General features: G+C 40.8%; 1 protein-coding gene across 3 annotated transcripts in view; it reads left to right on the forward strand.

Moving 5' to 3' along the window:
• Positions 1-16,049, forward strand: part of OPHN1 (oligophrenin 1) — a 2,670,560-nt gene that overhangs the window by 2,425,864 nt on the left and 228,647 nt on the right. For all 3 annotated transcript variants that reach the window (XM_044057106.1, XM_044057104.1, XM_044057105.1), the window contains one exon: positions 6,954-7,104. In XM_044057106.1, the coding sequence (XP_043913041.1) occupies positions 6,954-7,104 (151 nt within the window). The remainder of the gene's footprint in view (positions 1-6,953; positions 7,105-16,049) is intronic.

Here is a 16,049-nt window from a genome sequence, read left to right on the forward strand (position 1 = left end):
CTGAAATTACGAAATTTGGAAACCGAAGTCTTCTTAAAAGCTAAGTACCCCGTTGGGGAAACTTTTCTTGCCTCAGACCGATGTCAGACAAAGTTAATAATTGTATTTCTTGTGGGAAGCAAATACCGCATAAGGATTTCCATTCCCTCTGTATACCTTGTTTAGGCCCAGACCACGACGTCTCGGTCTGTTGCTTTTGTGCTACTTTCAACAAACGCACTATTAAGCGTCGGGCGGAGTTCGCCCAGCATTATTTTGGGAAAGCATTTAACTATACTATGTCGTCGGATACTCCGACTCCGGTTTTGTCTAAAACGCAAAGACAAGGACCGACACACGAGGTCCGCGGCCTCTACCGACACCACGCCAAAGCCGACTACCGTGGTCCGGTTCTCAGTGAGCGCCTCGCAGCCCCTGATTACCGGCGACACTTCTTTGTCGGTGTCTCCTGTGCCAGTCGCAGGCTCCTCGCCCACACCCGACTACAGATACCGAAGCCACTCTTGGCGTTGAAACTCAGAATGTGGACAGGTCCACCTCCACTCAAGGTGTCTTCAGACCTTCCTCTTCTTTCTCCATCAAGGCTTTCACAAAGTCTAAAGCAACCATGCACCCTAAGAGACCAGCTACCCAGGGCCCATCTCCAGGCCCCATGCCTAAGAAACAGATGCTTAAAATGGCTGAGGATTTAATTACTTTAATCAGAGGTTCTCAGCCCCCACCGGATAAAAGGCCCAGAGTGGAGGAAGATTCCCCCTCCTCTGATCAGGGCTCCATTATTTCAGAGCACTCTGATGATGAGGAACATTCTTACTCCCCTTTTGAAGACTCTGATGCGGAGGAGTCCATCCCTTCTGTATCCCCCCCCCTGAGGATTACTCATTTGGGGAAACTTTGCATACCTTAAGGGAACACTTCCACTGGGAAGGCCAGGATTATTCAGATTCCAAGAAAAGGCTCAGGAAATTTCTCTTGTTACCTCAGCATAGGCCTCTGGCTATACCTCCTGTCTTGGACATCCTAGATGATGTTTACTCGGAGGCCTGCCTTAACCCAGACTCTCTACCTCCAGCTCCAGTTAAGCCTGACAGGTACTACAGGGTTCCTGACTCACACCAATTTCTTTACAAAAGCCATGCTGCTGACCCAGAAACCATCTCACAGGGCCCCAAGGGAGTCAAGGCCTCCATTGCCAAAAATCCATTGCCTTCCGAGAGAGATTCCAGATCCTTAGAAACGTGGGAAAAAAAGGTATATACCTCGGCTACCTTATCCATGAGGGCCTTAAACTGTCAGTTTCATATGCTAAAATACCAACAGTTTTTGTTATCACAATTGAAGAGTAAAATGTCACAACCTGAACAACCAGACTTGAAGGAGTTGCAGGATTTGATGCATAGTGCAGAACAAGTGGGTAAGCATACCTTACAATGTGGTTTTGATGCTCTAGAGGCCTCATGTAGAGCTGCTGTTACAGGATCAGTCAACCGTAGGCATGCCTGGCTCAAGGAACAAGCCTTGCCTGATCATGTCAAAGCTAAATTACTAGACGCCCCTCTTCAAAAGGATGTACTATTTGGTGCTAATGCTGAGGAGGTATTAATGAAAATGGAGGAAAAGGCTAAATCAATGCAAACTGTGAAAGAATTTCTACAGGTTCAACCCTCACGTTTTAGTAGAAATTGGCCTTCCAAAAACTGGTCCTTTCCTGCCACAGACAGACCCCAAAGAGGCAGATACAGGCGCCCGAGGGGCAGAGGACAATCCCAAGGATCGTATAGAGGCAGACAATGGCAAGCTCCTACACAAAGAGGTGGTGAGGACAACTCACAATCCTTCAGAAAGCAAACCCAATGACTTTCCCCTTTGCATGCCAACCAAGTTTCAAATGGCAGCCCCCTTAGGAGGAAAGCTGGCATTATTTTCAAAAAATTGGCATGTTGTCACAAAGGACAAATGGATCCTGGACATTATAAACAGAGGCTACAAATTCCATTTTCACACCCTTCCAAAAATGAGAGGCATGCCAAACCTGCCACACAATCAAAGGGCAAAGGCACAAAAACAAATTACAGATCTCATAAACATGAAAGCTATTCAAGAGGTTCCTACACACGAACAAGGTCAAGGTTTTTATTCCAGGCTATTTCTGGTGCCAAGGAAGGGAAAAGATTGGAGACCTATTTTGGATCTATCCATCCTAAACACATTTCTACTCGTACCAAAATTCAAGATGCTCACTCTACAGCAACTTCTTCCCATGCTGGGCAAGGAGTCTTGGCTGGTAACATTGGACCTCAAGGAGGCATACCTGCATGTCCCAATCAGACAAAATTGCAGAAGGTACCTCAGATTTCTTGCAGGTTCAACCCATTATCAATTCTCTGCATTGCCCTTTGGCTTATCTACTGCACCCAGTGTATTCACGAAATGCCTGGCATCAGTAATTGCCTACTGCAGACTTCAAGGGATACAAATATACCCCTATTTGGACGACTGCCTGATCCATGCGGACAGCAAGCACATTCTTCTGAAACATCTGGCTTATGTAATAATGTTATTGAAATCTCTGGGATACACAGTCAACAAAAAGAAATCAAGGCTAATACCCTTTCGGAAGATAATTTTCCTGGGTGCCAATTTGGACACAAACTCCCAGATGGCCTACCTCACGCCAAAGAAGCAGGGGCAACTAATACAATACTTTAGAACACTAGCAAATTGCACCAGGCTGACTGCAAGGAAAATCCTGCAGGCTCTGGGATTCATGGCATCTTGCAGGATTCATGGTACCTGAAAAACCTATGGTCTCAACACAGCCACAGTTTGGAAACAATAATACCACTAATTCCATGTCTGCAAAAGGAATTTCTGTGGTGGGCTCAAGCATGTCAAACAAACACAGGTCTTCCATTCAGCAAGCCTCAAGCAATTCAAGTCATCACAACAGACACCTCGGATTACGCCTGGGGGGCGCACATGACAGATCGGTGCATTCAGGGCAAATGGTCCCAAAAAGAAAAGCACCTTCACATCAATCAAAGAGAAATGCTAGCAGTAATAAATGCTATTATAGCTTTCAAGGACCTTCTACAACCAGGTCAATTATTGATAAGAACGGACAACACCACAGTTATGTGGTACATAAACAAACAGGGAGGAACACATTCTTACCCCCTATGCAGACTGGCCATGTCACTTTGGAACATGGCCGTGGACTTACAAATGGAACTACAAGCACAGTATTTGCCAGGCAAGGAAAACACGCTGGCAGACAACCTAAGCAGGAATATGACAGATCCACATGAATGGAGATTGCATCCAAAAGTTTTTACAGAAATAATCCAAGAATGGGGAAGGCCAGACATAGATCTCTTTGCCTCCCACAAGAATCACCAATTGACAAAATTCTGCTCAAGGATCTTCCATCCAAAGGCCTGGAGAGTGGATGCTCTTTCTTTCAGTTGGACATCAATGACAGTTTATGTCTTCCCTCCTCTTCCTCTGCTGCCCAAAGTTCTATTAAAGACCAAAGCAGACAGACCAAAGATGATTCTCATTGCTCCGACTGGCCAAGGCAACACTGGTACCCACTCCTGAGGAGCCTGACGCATTCCCCACCATGGACCCTGCCTCTAATGCCTCTTTTTCTGACTCAGCACAGTTTCAAAACTCTTCACAGCCAGCTAAAAACACTCAGTCTAGCTGTATGGAAGATTCCTTAGCATCTCAACAGGCCCTACTCTCCAAGGAGGTGCAGGATGTCATTTTGGAGGCCAGAAGGCCATCAACTAGAAAAGCTTACTCCGCAAAATGGAAACGTTTTTGTGTCTGGAATGAGAAAAAGGGCCAGGATCCTGGAAAACTGAATTTATCTCAAATACTACAATATTTGGCTGAACTGCTAAGCAGTGGACTTTCTTTCTCCTCCATCAAAATACATGCCTCAGCCATTTCTGCAGAATACAACACTGATCCACCTTTATTCTCTCACCCTCTCTTAAGACAGTTCCTCAGAGGGGCTAAGAATTTAAGGCCTCCAAGGAAACAACCAATACCTGCTTGGGATCTTAATTTCATTCTGGAAAAATTGACCTTGCCTCCCTTTGAGCCAGCTGCCTCTTCAGATTTGCAATATTTGTCCTGGAAAACAGCTTTCCTTCTGGCTATCACCTCAGCTCGTAGAGTTTCAGAACTACAGGTTCTCATGGCTGTCCAGCCTTTTATCATCTTCCATCAGGACAGAGTTTCCTTACGAACCAACCCGTCCTTTATGCCTAAAGTGGTATCCAAGGTAGCTTTAAATCAGGCCATACATTTACCTACTTTTTATCCTTATCCTCAAAACAAAGGGGAGAGATTACTACATTCCTTGGACATCCACAGACAGCTGCGTTATTATTTGGACAGAACAAAGCCTTTCAGAAAATCAGAACAGCTCCTAGTGGCCTATGCGGTAGGAGCTCAAGGGAAGCCAATTTCCAAACAGACAATCTCAAAATGGATAGCCCACTGCATACGCTTTTGCTCTTCCTTTCATGGCAAAACTGTTCCTACAGGCATTAGAACTCATTCCACCAGGGCCACAGCCACCTCTGCAGCCTTCCTCAGAGGAGTTCCTACCAAAGATATTTTGGAAGCAGCCACTTGGAGTTCTGTGCATACCTTCTCCAAGCACTACAACCTACCATTATACTCCAAATCTAGAGCAGGCTTTGCCACTGCAGTCTTGCAGGGCATTTTGGCTCCTCCTAGTTCCACCTAGTGCCTACCACCCCTTTCTTAGCTTTGGGATTCTACCCATCTGTTATGACTGCAGCTGTATGCACGATGAACATAGTACAGTTTTGTACCTACCATAAATGTAGATGTTCGAGTGCTAATACAGCTGCAGTCCAGGTTTCCCTCCCTCCTTCCCCTCTTGAGACAGGCCTATAGGCTAACACATCCTCATACAACCTGATTGGGGTTTTCATTTATGATGTATTTGCTTGCAACTACTGTATTTTGATTATATAGCACTGCATTATCACACAAATTTATTTTTGCCTTCCTTCTGGGGGCACCTGACATCTGGGGCAAGAAAAACTGAAGAAAATGGCGTCGGCTGGTTCCTTTATACCCCTGTCGCACTGACGTCAGGGAAGAAGCGACGACAACCGACGCCGGACCTAGACTTTGGAATTCGGCCGACCGAGGACCCGCCTGACGGCAGGAGAACCCATCTGTTATGACTGCAGCTGTATTAGCACTCGAACATCTACATTTATGGTAGGTACAAAACTGTACTTACTTCCACCATAACCTATCTCCCTATTTGGGGGCTCCTGACATTTGGGGGAAGAAAAACTGATGTAATGGTGTCGGCTGCCTGATTTTATACCATTGACGACCTGACGTCAGTCCTGGAGCGACAGCCACCGACGCAGAAATACTAAGCCTCTGGTATACAGGCCAACTGAGGGCCACCCCTGGCAGGATAACCCAAGTGTGATGACTGCAACAGTGAATACACTCGAACATCTACATTTATGGTAAGTATACACAACTGTACTTTCCCTGTAAACCTGAGAAAATTTTGCATCTTTTTAAAGATAGGCAGTACTGTTCAAAGGGCCTTCTGATGGAGTCTGTGATAGTTCCTGCAACCACCAAGATAGAGAGAGAAGACAGAGTTCACAGATGAGTCTGTCACTGTCCATCCCCCTAATGGAGAATCTAAATAGATAGGTAAAATGCAGAATAACTCGGAAAAAATAATAAAGATTGATTATGGGTTACTGATTGATTATGGAAAAAAAAGAAATGAGCCTGCACCTTTGAGTACTTTCATCCTAAGGAAATCAAATTACTTACCTCATATGAACTACTTTCAAAGGTATCTAGCAAAACAGGCAGTGGATACTTTGCACAAGCCACACTCACAGGATTCAGTGAACAGCTACGTAAAACAGTGGATACATTGTTAAACAATGCAAACCTCTCCATGTGATCCATGTGACTGCTTTATAACTCAGCTGATGGAGAAGCTAGGGTGGCAGGTACAGGCATCACTCTTTGGCATCATGCGTGGTTTCACCTATGCCACTTTGCAGACAACTTTAAGGCATCCTCCACTTATGACACTTTTGCTGGTTCCTCCCTCTTTGGACCTACGGTGAAGGGAAAGCTGAAATGTTGTGAAAAGGAAGGCACAGTCCACAGAATCAGGGTTACAAGGTCCATTTTCTTGCAAATAAACCTCTGGAAGTAGTTGGGGAGTGGGGCATTTATTTCTCCACTCAGCTGCATGGATGGCCATCATGCAGGACCAACTTACATGCACATGGTCAAACAACTATAGCAATCGTTGTATTACTAAACATACAATGTTCGATCAACCACTTTTAATGCTTATGAAAGGAGTTCTGTCTAGGGCCTATATTGAAAAGTCAGATTTTCAGTATGTAATTTATTTATTTATGTCTATATCGGCATTTAGCTATCTATCTATCTAAATATATATATATATATATATATATATATATATATATATATATATATATATATATATATATATATATATAAAATATGTGTGTGTGTGTCTGTGTGTAAATAGGTAGATAGACAGACACATAGGTTCATGTGCAGTTTTCCTTGGTGCTCCACAGCGCTGTCTGCTTACAAAATTGCAGCATGCCTGAGAGTGGCAGAATCATATGCATTGCTGCACTGCTTACTGCATAACATGACAATGAATCTAGGCCATAATGTTGAAATATTTCATCATAAGCCACAAAGAAGACACTAGTGTGTTTTAATGTGAACTGCAAAGTTCACTCTTTGGTGTAATGTAGCATCTTGGAAAGTTTACATTTTGTACTAAGGCTTCACTTGTAACCAAGTCATGAAGTTGGATGCATGGGTCAGGTGTGACTATTTTAAACATTTCAAAACATTTTTTTTCTTTTTAGATTTTCTCTGGTCCTCCAGAAGATACTACAAATGCTCCTCCAATCCCTCCTCCAAGAATAACTCCTAGGCGGCACAAACCAATTACTCTTACTAAGCGCACTCCAAGGGAGCGGCCTCCCATACTGGTTCATACTCCTGATGAAGATTCAGGTAAGTCGTACATGAATGTTCAGGTTTTCACTTTTATGGTAAATGCTTGATTCTGTCAATAATGCTTATGTAAATTGTTTTGTGATTTCTTGTTTAAATTGTTGTGACTGCATGTATATATAATTTTGTGGGTTTTATTTTACCACTGGCTGTATACCTCATGTCTGATCCTGAAAATTGTCCACTGAGATCAGTGTTCTGTGTCAGTCATTACGTAATAAATATTTCACCATGAAGCCCTTGAATAGCTGTGAGCAAGTTATTTAACCTTATTTTGTATTGTTTGATGTGGCATACAAAAATTGACTAGATAATGGGCTTTGATGTGCAATTATTAAATCTGGATCTGTTTAGACTGAAGCACATTTGGTGTACTTCAAGTGACTGAAATCTCATTTCACTGGCATCAGATTTCAGCAAAGTCCCTGTTTATTGAACTGCAGCTGTTTACAGCTACAGTAACCCACAGCACCTCTGGCCACATATTGACTTACATAATGCGGTGGACTGTTTTTGTAAGGGCGCAAGCCCCCCAGTATCCCCACCTTTTCTTAGGTATAGCAATTCCAAGAACACAGAGACTTGGGGAAAGTAGATTTACAAGCATTCCTCCAATGAAGGTGGTGCAGAACAGCTTTCTCCTGCAAAATTCCTTATATACAATTGTGCTGTATTATGTTAGTTCTCATGTTATGATCATTTTGTTGAGCTTATTATATGAATCCATTCTGTTAGAATATTATCGAAATGTGACTGTTGAATTGTACATACAACAGATGGACTAAATTCATGTAATGTTCCACATGACCATGCAAAAATGAAGAAAAAAGAGACTAATAATTTAGAGGGGCTACCATAGTGCTACACGGTGCTCATTTGCAGATGTGGCAAGCCTATCCCTGCCCCATCCCATCTTCCATGTGCTCCTCGCATGCTTAAGTAAAACAGCAAACTTAACATTCTACCATTTTCTAAAGTAGAGTCTTTCATGTTGCTGTCTCTCTTTGTAAAAAAAAAAATAAATAAATAAAATTATTTAGCTGATTGTGGATTACGTGTCGTTACAGCAGCAATCCCAGTGTTCTTGCTTTTACACGAATATGTCGTCATTTCACTACAGATTCATCCATTTCATTTGGCCTCTCTAATTTTATCCCAGGCACATTCAATACTACCTTAGCATCCATTGATTAGAATATCATAAAAATGTTCCCTTTGGAAGATGCCATAAACAAATTCAATTCCATTGTCCTACGCATCCCAAACAGCCCCCCCCCCCAAAAAAAAAGTAAAAATAGGTAATGCAGTCTGGCTTTCTAAAATCCACAGAATTCTTATGTAAAATAGAGCCAAAGTATGGAAAAATGTGTTGAATGTTTAGCATTTTATGTTGGCAAGACTGAGCATGCCTTAAAAACGTATATATGAACACACATATGACATTGCTAGCAAAAATGAAAACCACGCTCTATTCAAACATTCTATTGCATGTCAATTTAAGAAGTTTTGCTTTGGTATCCTGGAAAAAAAATTAGGTTGGCCCTCCAAGGGAGGATTGGAAAATTTTTTAAAATTGAGGGAAATTAAGTGGCAAGTTAGACTTGGTGCTGTATTCCCCCTTGGTTTAACTGACAATGTGTCTATTGCTCCTGTGTTAAATACAAAAACTAATAAACTATAGGCAATTCAGCCATCACTTACAATTATAATGTTGTTTGGTTCTTGTTGTGTCTTTCGGCTTTTCCCAGTTAGGGGTCGCCACAGCAGAAGTCCGGTCCGCTAATGATTGGCAGCAGATTTTTACATGCCGAGTTGCCGGCCCTGACGTACAACCTTCAATGAAGGTATGCCCATTCACGCATGTCTCCACACAGAAGACACTCTAGCTGAGAATCGAACAGGACAACATCTTACTGTGAGGCGACAACGCTACCGCAGCACCACCACCGCAGTCAGTTATAATGTTGTTTGGTAAATAAGCATATACACAAATTGTGTGTGTGCTTTGTTTGTAACAAGATTGAAGTTTTCTATGCACTAGCTGTCTCATATACCTGGGTTCTTTAAGAGAAAAAAATGTGAAAAGAACAGGTTCAATTGATTTATTAACTGCAGCCAATGAAAACTGTTTTTAGATACTATGTAATGCCTTTGTGTTGGTTTGTTATTATTCTGAGGAAGTCTTTTTTGGGAGATGAAGGCACTCATTGTTTTATGGTATAATATTACATTGTTTCTAAACCATTTTTGGACCCTCTCTGACATTTATTTTTACTATTTTCAAGTATTGTGTAGTTTTGCTGTTGCTTCCTGCAGATCATCAACCCCCTCAACTAATGATCAATTATTTCTCTCATCACCGAGGTAAGAGTCACTTGAGAGGTGGCATCATTTAGGCAGCCATCAGGAATTGGTTCCATAATGTTTCTTTTTTCCACTCTGTCCCCTTTGCACATCCAGTAACAAGCCATAGGTCTGTGTGTGTGTGTGTGGGGGGGGGGGGGTGCAGTGGGCATCAATGCTTCACCATTCCTCACTTCCACAAGAGGTTGACATCAGCAGGACTACCCCATGTACCTACAAGTAACACCACTCAATTGTTTCCCTGATCTTCATCAGGGATACCAACCCAATTGAATGTGCCATGTATACATGCACCCCACATGCCAATCCCCCCTGTCAGTCCCGTTAAGTGCTTAAGCTGTTATTTGAGTCAGGTTGCCTAGACCATTGTCAGGGCTTTATTACTTTGTACCACTAGTGCAGCCCCACAAACTGTCCTTAGACCTGCTGGAGGTTGTCCCCTCTGGCTATGACCGTCATTCCAGTCTTTTTGCCTTCATCAAAAAATGTTAATATGTTCTTCCTGGGGATGAATGTGAGAATAAGAAGCTATAACTGCTTACATCCTTTCTATACCAATTCAGGATCTTGGGAAATACCAACGTCGGTCTCCTGTCACCACACAGTGTTATCAGGAAAACTATAGGACAGATTTGTAGTTGTGGCATTGACCCAACAAACACTGGTAGCAGTTCTTCTTTTAAATTTACTTAATGTTCTTTAAATTGATAAAAAATATAAGTAAATTGTTTTTGCAACGTTTCAGATGATAATGATTAAAAAGTTTTAAGTGATAGTGCTAGTTCTTCTGATGGGTGTATATTAAATAAGCGAACGCTTAAAAAAGCAAACGCTTATTCATCGACCCTAGTTCAAAAATGTCGACCACTCGGAACAGCGATTTTTTTTCCCCAGGGAAAAAAATCGCTGTTCCGCAAAAAAAAACAAAAAAAAAAACATTAAAATAGTATTAATCACCCCCCACTTAAATATACCAACTCCGAGATTGCACCACAGTGAAGGAAACGGCAAACTCCCAAAACTGACCCAGCAATTTTTTTCCCCTGAGAAAAAATTTGCTGTTTGGGTGTTCGGGATTTTAAGCGTTCGCTGAAATAGGGTCGATGAATCAGCGTTCGCTTATTCAGTATAGACCCCTTCTAATAGTATAGCTTCTGGTCTGTCTTTTTATATTTCTGTATGTAGTGATATTGCCTGTATCTATGCTGCTGTGAATGCTGGGCACCAGCTTCATGGGCAGTGCTTTTCAGATTGAGACCCTCCATGTAGCCTACAGCTTCCAGACAGACCATACAAGAGGGATTACTTCTCACTTGACTACCCTGTTGATTACATTTTGCTAAATCAGGCACTGGTTGGCATTGTAACATATGGTATTTGTGATGCACTATAGTGAGAGGCAGGACACAAGCTTGAGTGCTACCAACTTCGCCTTATTTTCTTTAAAACTTACACCAGTAACAGGAAACCAGACCACATTGTTTATTTACTGAAACTCTAAACAGTGCTAAAGCACTGAATACTTAAGGGACCGTACTTCTTTGTTACATCCCTTTTTAGAAGTCAGATAATCACTTTTCATGTTAAATGATGTAGATAGAATAGTACATAAAGGTTAAACCAATAAATACACAAATGATTCAAAGCCATGTAGCAGGAAAGTTAAGAAAGAAAGGTTTGCAAGAGAAAAAAAAAACTTGACATTTGTTAGCTAGCTTGATTTTGCTTTTACAGGTTTATTAGTATTACAGATCCAGGAAAAAGTATGGAAACAGATGAGACAAACCAGATTAGAACAGTAAACAAGAACAGTAGCTTAAAAAGTTGAGTATGTACAAAACTGAGATGTCACAAAGTAAAAAAATACATTATACAATGAAGAAGCAACCAGTTAAAAAATGTTTTACATGTTGTGAGCGATCATTTTCACATAACACTGTCCAGGGAAGGAAAAATACATACACTGTTATTTCTGTAGAGGAGTCAAAACATACTGCCGAAAGGTGACACAAACACACACACACACACATATATGTATGTGTGTGTGTATATATATATATATATATATATATATATATATATATATATATATATATATATATATATGAAATAAACAGCCCAATAAATCCAAAGAAGAAACAGTGTTGTCAAAGAAAATAATCCACTTGAAGTTAATACAGCAACTGGAAAAGTAGCTCTCTTAAGAATCAATCGAACAACCACTGCAAAAACACATTTGAATAAATACTTGAAAATCACCAAAAGTAAACGAAGAACTATTTATTTCAAAGGATAAAACGTTAGCGCTTTCACAGACTTTAGTTTCCGCTTCCTCAGACGTAATCCGTATACTTCAGCCATGTATTTTATATACGTCACATTCTAATTAAATAGCTAGTTAAAAGTATACATACACTTGCAAATTTTAGAAAAAACATTTCATAAAACATATAATAAATAATACAATCAAAATCAAATACTTAAATACTTAATACTATAATTTAAAATTTATATACGCTAGAACCAAGAATATTATTTAAGTGATCTAGCTTTAAGCACAGGCTTTAATGGAACACACTCATTTAAGCCCCTTCCTCTGTGCACTGCCAATCGTAATATCCATTTTAATTCTGCTTGTTCAGCTAAATTAACATTATCTCCCATTCTAATACTGGGATCTTGAACATGCAGAACTTGAAAAACAAACACATGACCTTCACCTTCTAACAGCATATGCTTTGCTAATGCACTATAGCACTGTCCCCTTGTAAAGCAATACATGTGATCTCGTATACGCTCTCTGAGCGTTCTGTTTGTCTTTCCTACATAAAAACTAAAACATGTTTTACAATACGCTACATAAACAACATTCTTGGTGCCACAGTCAGAACTACAGCGAATCTCCCATAATTTCCCTGTATTCGGATGTCTAAAATACCTAGATTCATCTGTTGCCTGACATTGTGCACAGGTGCCACATTTTTTCATTCCAAAGCAGGGATACATTGAAACAATTTTGTCAGGGGAATTTAAATTGGGAAAACACAACAATTGTTTAAGAGTCTTCATATTCTTGTAAACATATGTCGGACAATTACCCACAATTGCTTTGGTTCTATCATCTACCAAAAGCATGTTCCAATTGGTAAATATAGCTTGTTGAATGTTGGAAATGTTTTTACTATAAGGTATTACTACTGGTAATTTCAAACATGTATTAGTATTGGTTCTTCTGGAAACTTCCTTTGCCCTGTTAGAATAGTAAGGTTTACTCTTGGTGCATCTAAATTTATCCACTGTTACACACAAATTATCTACTTCTTCAGGGTAATACCCCCTCTTTAGGAGACCATCCTTAAGTTTATTCAACTCATGTTGTAAGGAAATATACTCACAGCAGAGTCTTGACATCCTCAGTGCTTGCCCCCTAACTATATTATCAAAAACTTTGGGATTGTGCATACTATCCCTGTGTAAAAATGCAGGTCTGTAGCATGATTTCCTATAGACCTTAGTCAGATAATGATCTTCATGTCGAAGAAATGTGTTCAAGAAAGGTGTTCAATGGTGCACCAGGTCCTTTGAACACCTTTCTTGAACACATTAATAATATGGAAGGTTTTTTAAAGTTCACGCTAGACTTTTCACCTGTAGAGATCAACTATTTGGATGTGACCATCTATCGACACGAAGGTCATTATCTGACTAAGGTCTATAGGAAATCGTGCTACAGACCTGTGACAGGTATACTTTGCTATAGCTTTGTAACCAACAGAGGCCAGCCATCACATAATTTTCCTGGAGATAAGAACAGTCCCCCTTCTTTTGCAGGTCTTTCAGGACTCCCTCACCAGGGGTATGATTTTGATCCAGACAGACGTGTCTGTAGTCTGGTAAATCAATAAACTGGAGGAGCATGCTCATACCCTTTATGTTGAGAAGCTATGAGGGTTTGACAGTGGACGATGTCTTCCCAGCACTTTCTGGTGCCACTACACATTCTCGGGAATTGCAGCATTTTAGTAGACAAGCACAGTAGGTCATTTCTTCTGTCTCATAGGTGGTCACTCAGTCAAGCCATGGCTGCACACATTTTCAGCCACTGAGACCAGCCATGCTGTGACCTGTTTGCAATATCTTCCAACTCTAAGTGCAGCCACTACTTTTCCCTGAATCCCAAGAAGAGAAAGAGAGAAACACCAAGGGATGCTCTTGTTGACACTTAATCTTGGAGTCTCCTGTATGCGTATCTCCCACTCCTGTCACACCAAAATTTCTTCAGAAAGCCATGTGGTGCAAGGTGATGATGATCCTCATCACTCCCTTTTAGACTCGACAGGTATGGTTCCCCCTACCTCGGTCCTCACTTGGTATGCCCACCTAGGGTGCTGGAAGATCCTGCAGACCTCATCTCTCACCCATACTGCAAGTCTCAACTGGACATAGCAGCCCTGCAATTAACCTCATCATTTCTCCAGTTCCAATAATGGCCATACAGTCCAAGATTTCTGCTCTGGTGCTTCTTAGCCTAACAGACCCTCAGAAACCTTCCAATGGAAAGGTTTACAGAAGTAAATGGAAAAGATTTTTCTGTATGGGCTATCAAAAGGATCATGGATCTTTTTCAGCCCCATTTCCTTCCGTTTTGGATTTTTTAGCTGGCCTTTTCCAAGATGGGCTAGTTATACTACTTTTAAGGTTTAAATGGCTGCCATCTCTAATTTTCTGTGGCGATAAACAGACCCCCTATTGCTTCCTTGAAGTTATCTAATGCCTTTTTAAGGGGTACAGTTCTTTTTTACCATCCTTTAATGGACTGTATTCCTTCCTGGGATATTACCTTCACACTTCAGGCTTTGATCAACCCCCCTTTTAATCTTACTGCAGAATTAAAGTATCTCTTTATTCAAAGATGCCTTTTCCTGTAGCTGTTACCTCCACTCAAGGAATTTCACAGCTTTAAGCTCTCTCATGTAAGCCATCTTATGTGATATTTTGCAATTTCACTGTGGAACAACCCTACGTTTCTTCCCAAGGTAGCCTTAGCATTTACATTGAATTAGAGGGTCTATATCATTTAATCAAAAGCTTAATTGAGCGAATCTCTATTTGTCGAACTAACTTAAGCAAAAGCTCAATTAAGTGAATGATCACTGGAGTGAAAACTGTTTTAGGGAAAAAAAACTAGTTGCCCACCCACCGACAGTAACAAGCAAAACAAAATTTAAAGCTTTGCAAAGTGGGGGGGGGGGGGCTGCACCCCCCCCAACTAAATACACCAACTCTAAGATCGCACTACAGTGGAGAAAAGGGCAAATTCGTGATGATGGCCAACCATGTCCTTTCCCTGGGAAAAAATTTGCTTAAACTATCGTTCTCTTAATTGAGCTTTCACTTGAGTCAGTTTGACAAATTGTGATTTGCTCAAGTTAAGCTTTTGATTAACTGATATAGACCCAAATCAGATGATTAACTTGCCAGTTTTCTTTCTGAATTTCCCCAACAAGGGGGAGTACACTATGTTTTTGGTGGATGTGCATTGCTAATTGAGATTTGACCTACATTGTACCAAAACATTTAAGAAAAATTATCATCTCTGTTTCCTTCTCTTTGATCAAGTTGGGAAAACATATTTTCAAAGTAGCTCTTTCCAGGTGGTTGTCCCAGTGTATTTCCTTTGTTTATAAGGAAGGTGAGTTATCAATGCCCTGCAACCCTACAGTTTATTCTACTAGAGTGGTTGCCATTTCCATAGCCTTTTCTTCTCCAGAGTTCCTGTTGATGTCTGTGCTGTGGATACTTGGGCTGCTGTGCTTATCTTTATATACCATTACAAGCTGGATTTCAGTCCAGGTTTAGGATTTCATTTGTTTCCACCATCCTCTAAAAATATCCTTCCATGAGACTTCCCAGGGCTTAAATACGTAGGGACACTGTCCCACCAGTTGTGGATGGATGGAAGAGACAGCAGTGGATGTGAAAGTCATGTACTTACCATAATGCTAGATCTCTGTTGTCTGTTTCCATCTTCCTCAGCTTTCTCTCCCTCTGTCCCCCTGCCAAATTTTCAATATTCTTGGGCTCCCAACTGACTGCACTGGATCATCTCAGAGCCTTGTATTTATTATAGCCACTGTCTGTATTACTTTGCCCACTCTCATATTGTTTTATTACTAACATATGTGGCTGTGTAAGGCAGGCAAACTTGATCTGTGGTACTTTTTACTGGAGGGGAATTATGGGTAGGGGAGGAGTCTGAGCCATGGATCAAATGATCTAAAGCTGCAGGCATCAGATCTATATGGATCTGATATACCCATTTGTTCAGGAGGACAGAAGAAAACATTATGGATAAGTGTTATATTAAGTATATACCTTTCATTGAGCTATCAAAAAAAAAGACTTAAAAATCTTGGAAGAAAGTGGTATTATTGAATCAGTTACAAATCCTACTTTGTGCCTATAATAATTTCTACAAAGCCAAACTTGTAGTGGTGAAGTTTGCTTAGGAATAGATAAGCCATGATATGGCTTTACAAAGAGAGAGAGAGAGAGAGAGACACTTAACCATGTTAAATGAT

This window comes from Protopterus annectens, chromosome 15.part0, assembly GCF_019279795.1.
Source record: "Protopterus annectens isolate FY-2018-M chromosome 15.part0, PAN1.0, whole genome shotgun sequence".
NCBI classification, from domain to species: domain Eukaryota; kingdom Metazoa; phylum Chordata; order Ceratodontiformes; family Protopteridae; genus Protopterus; species Protopterus annectens.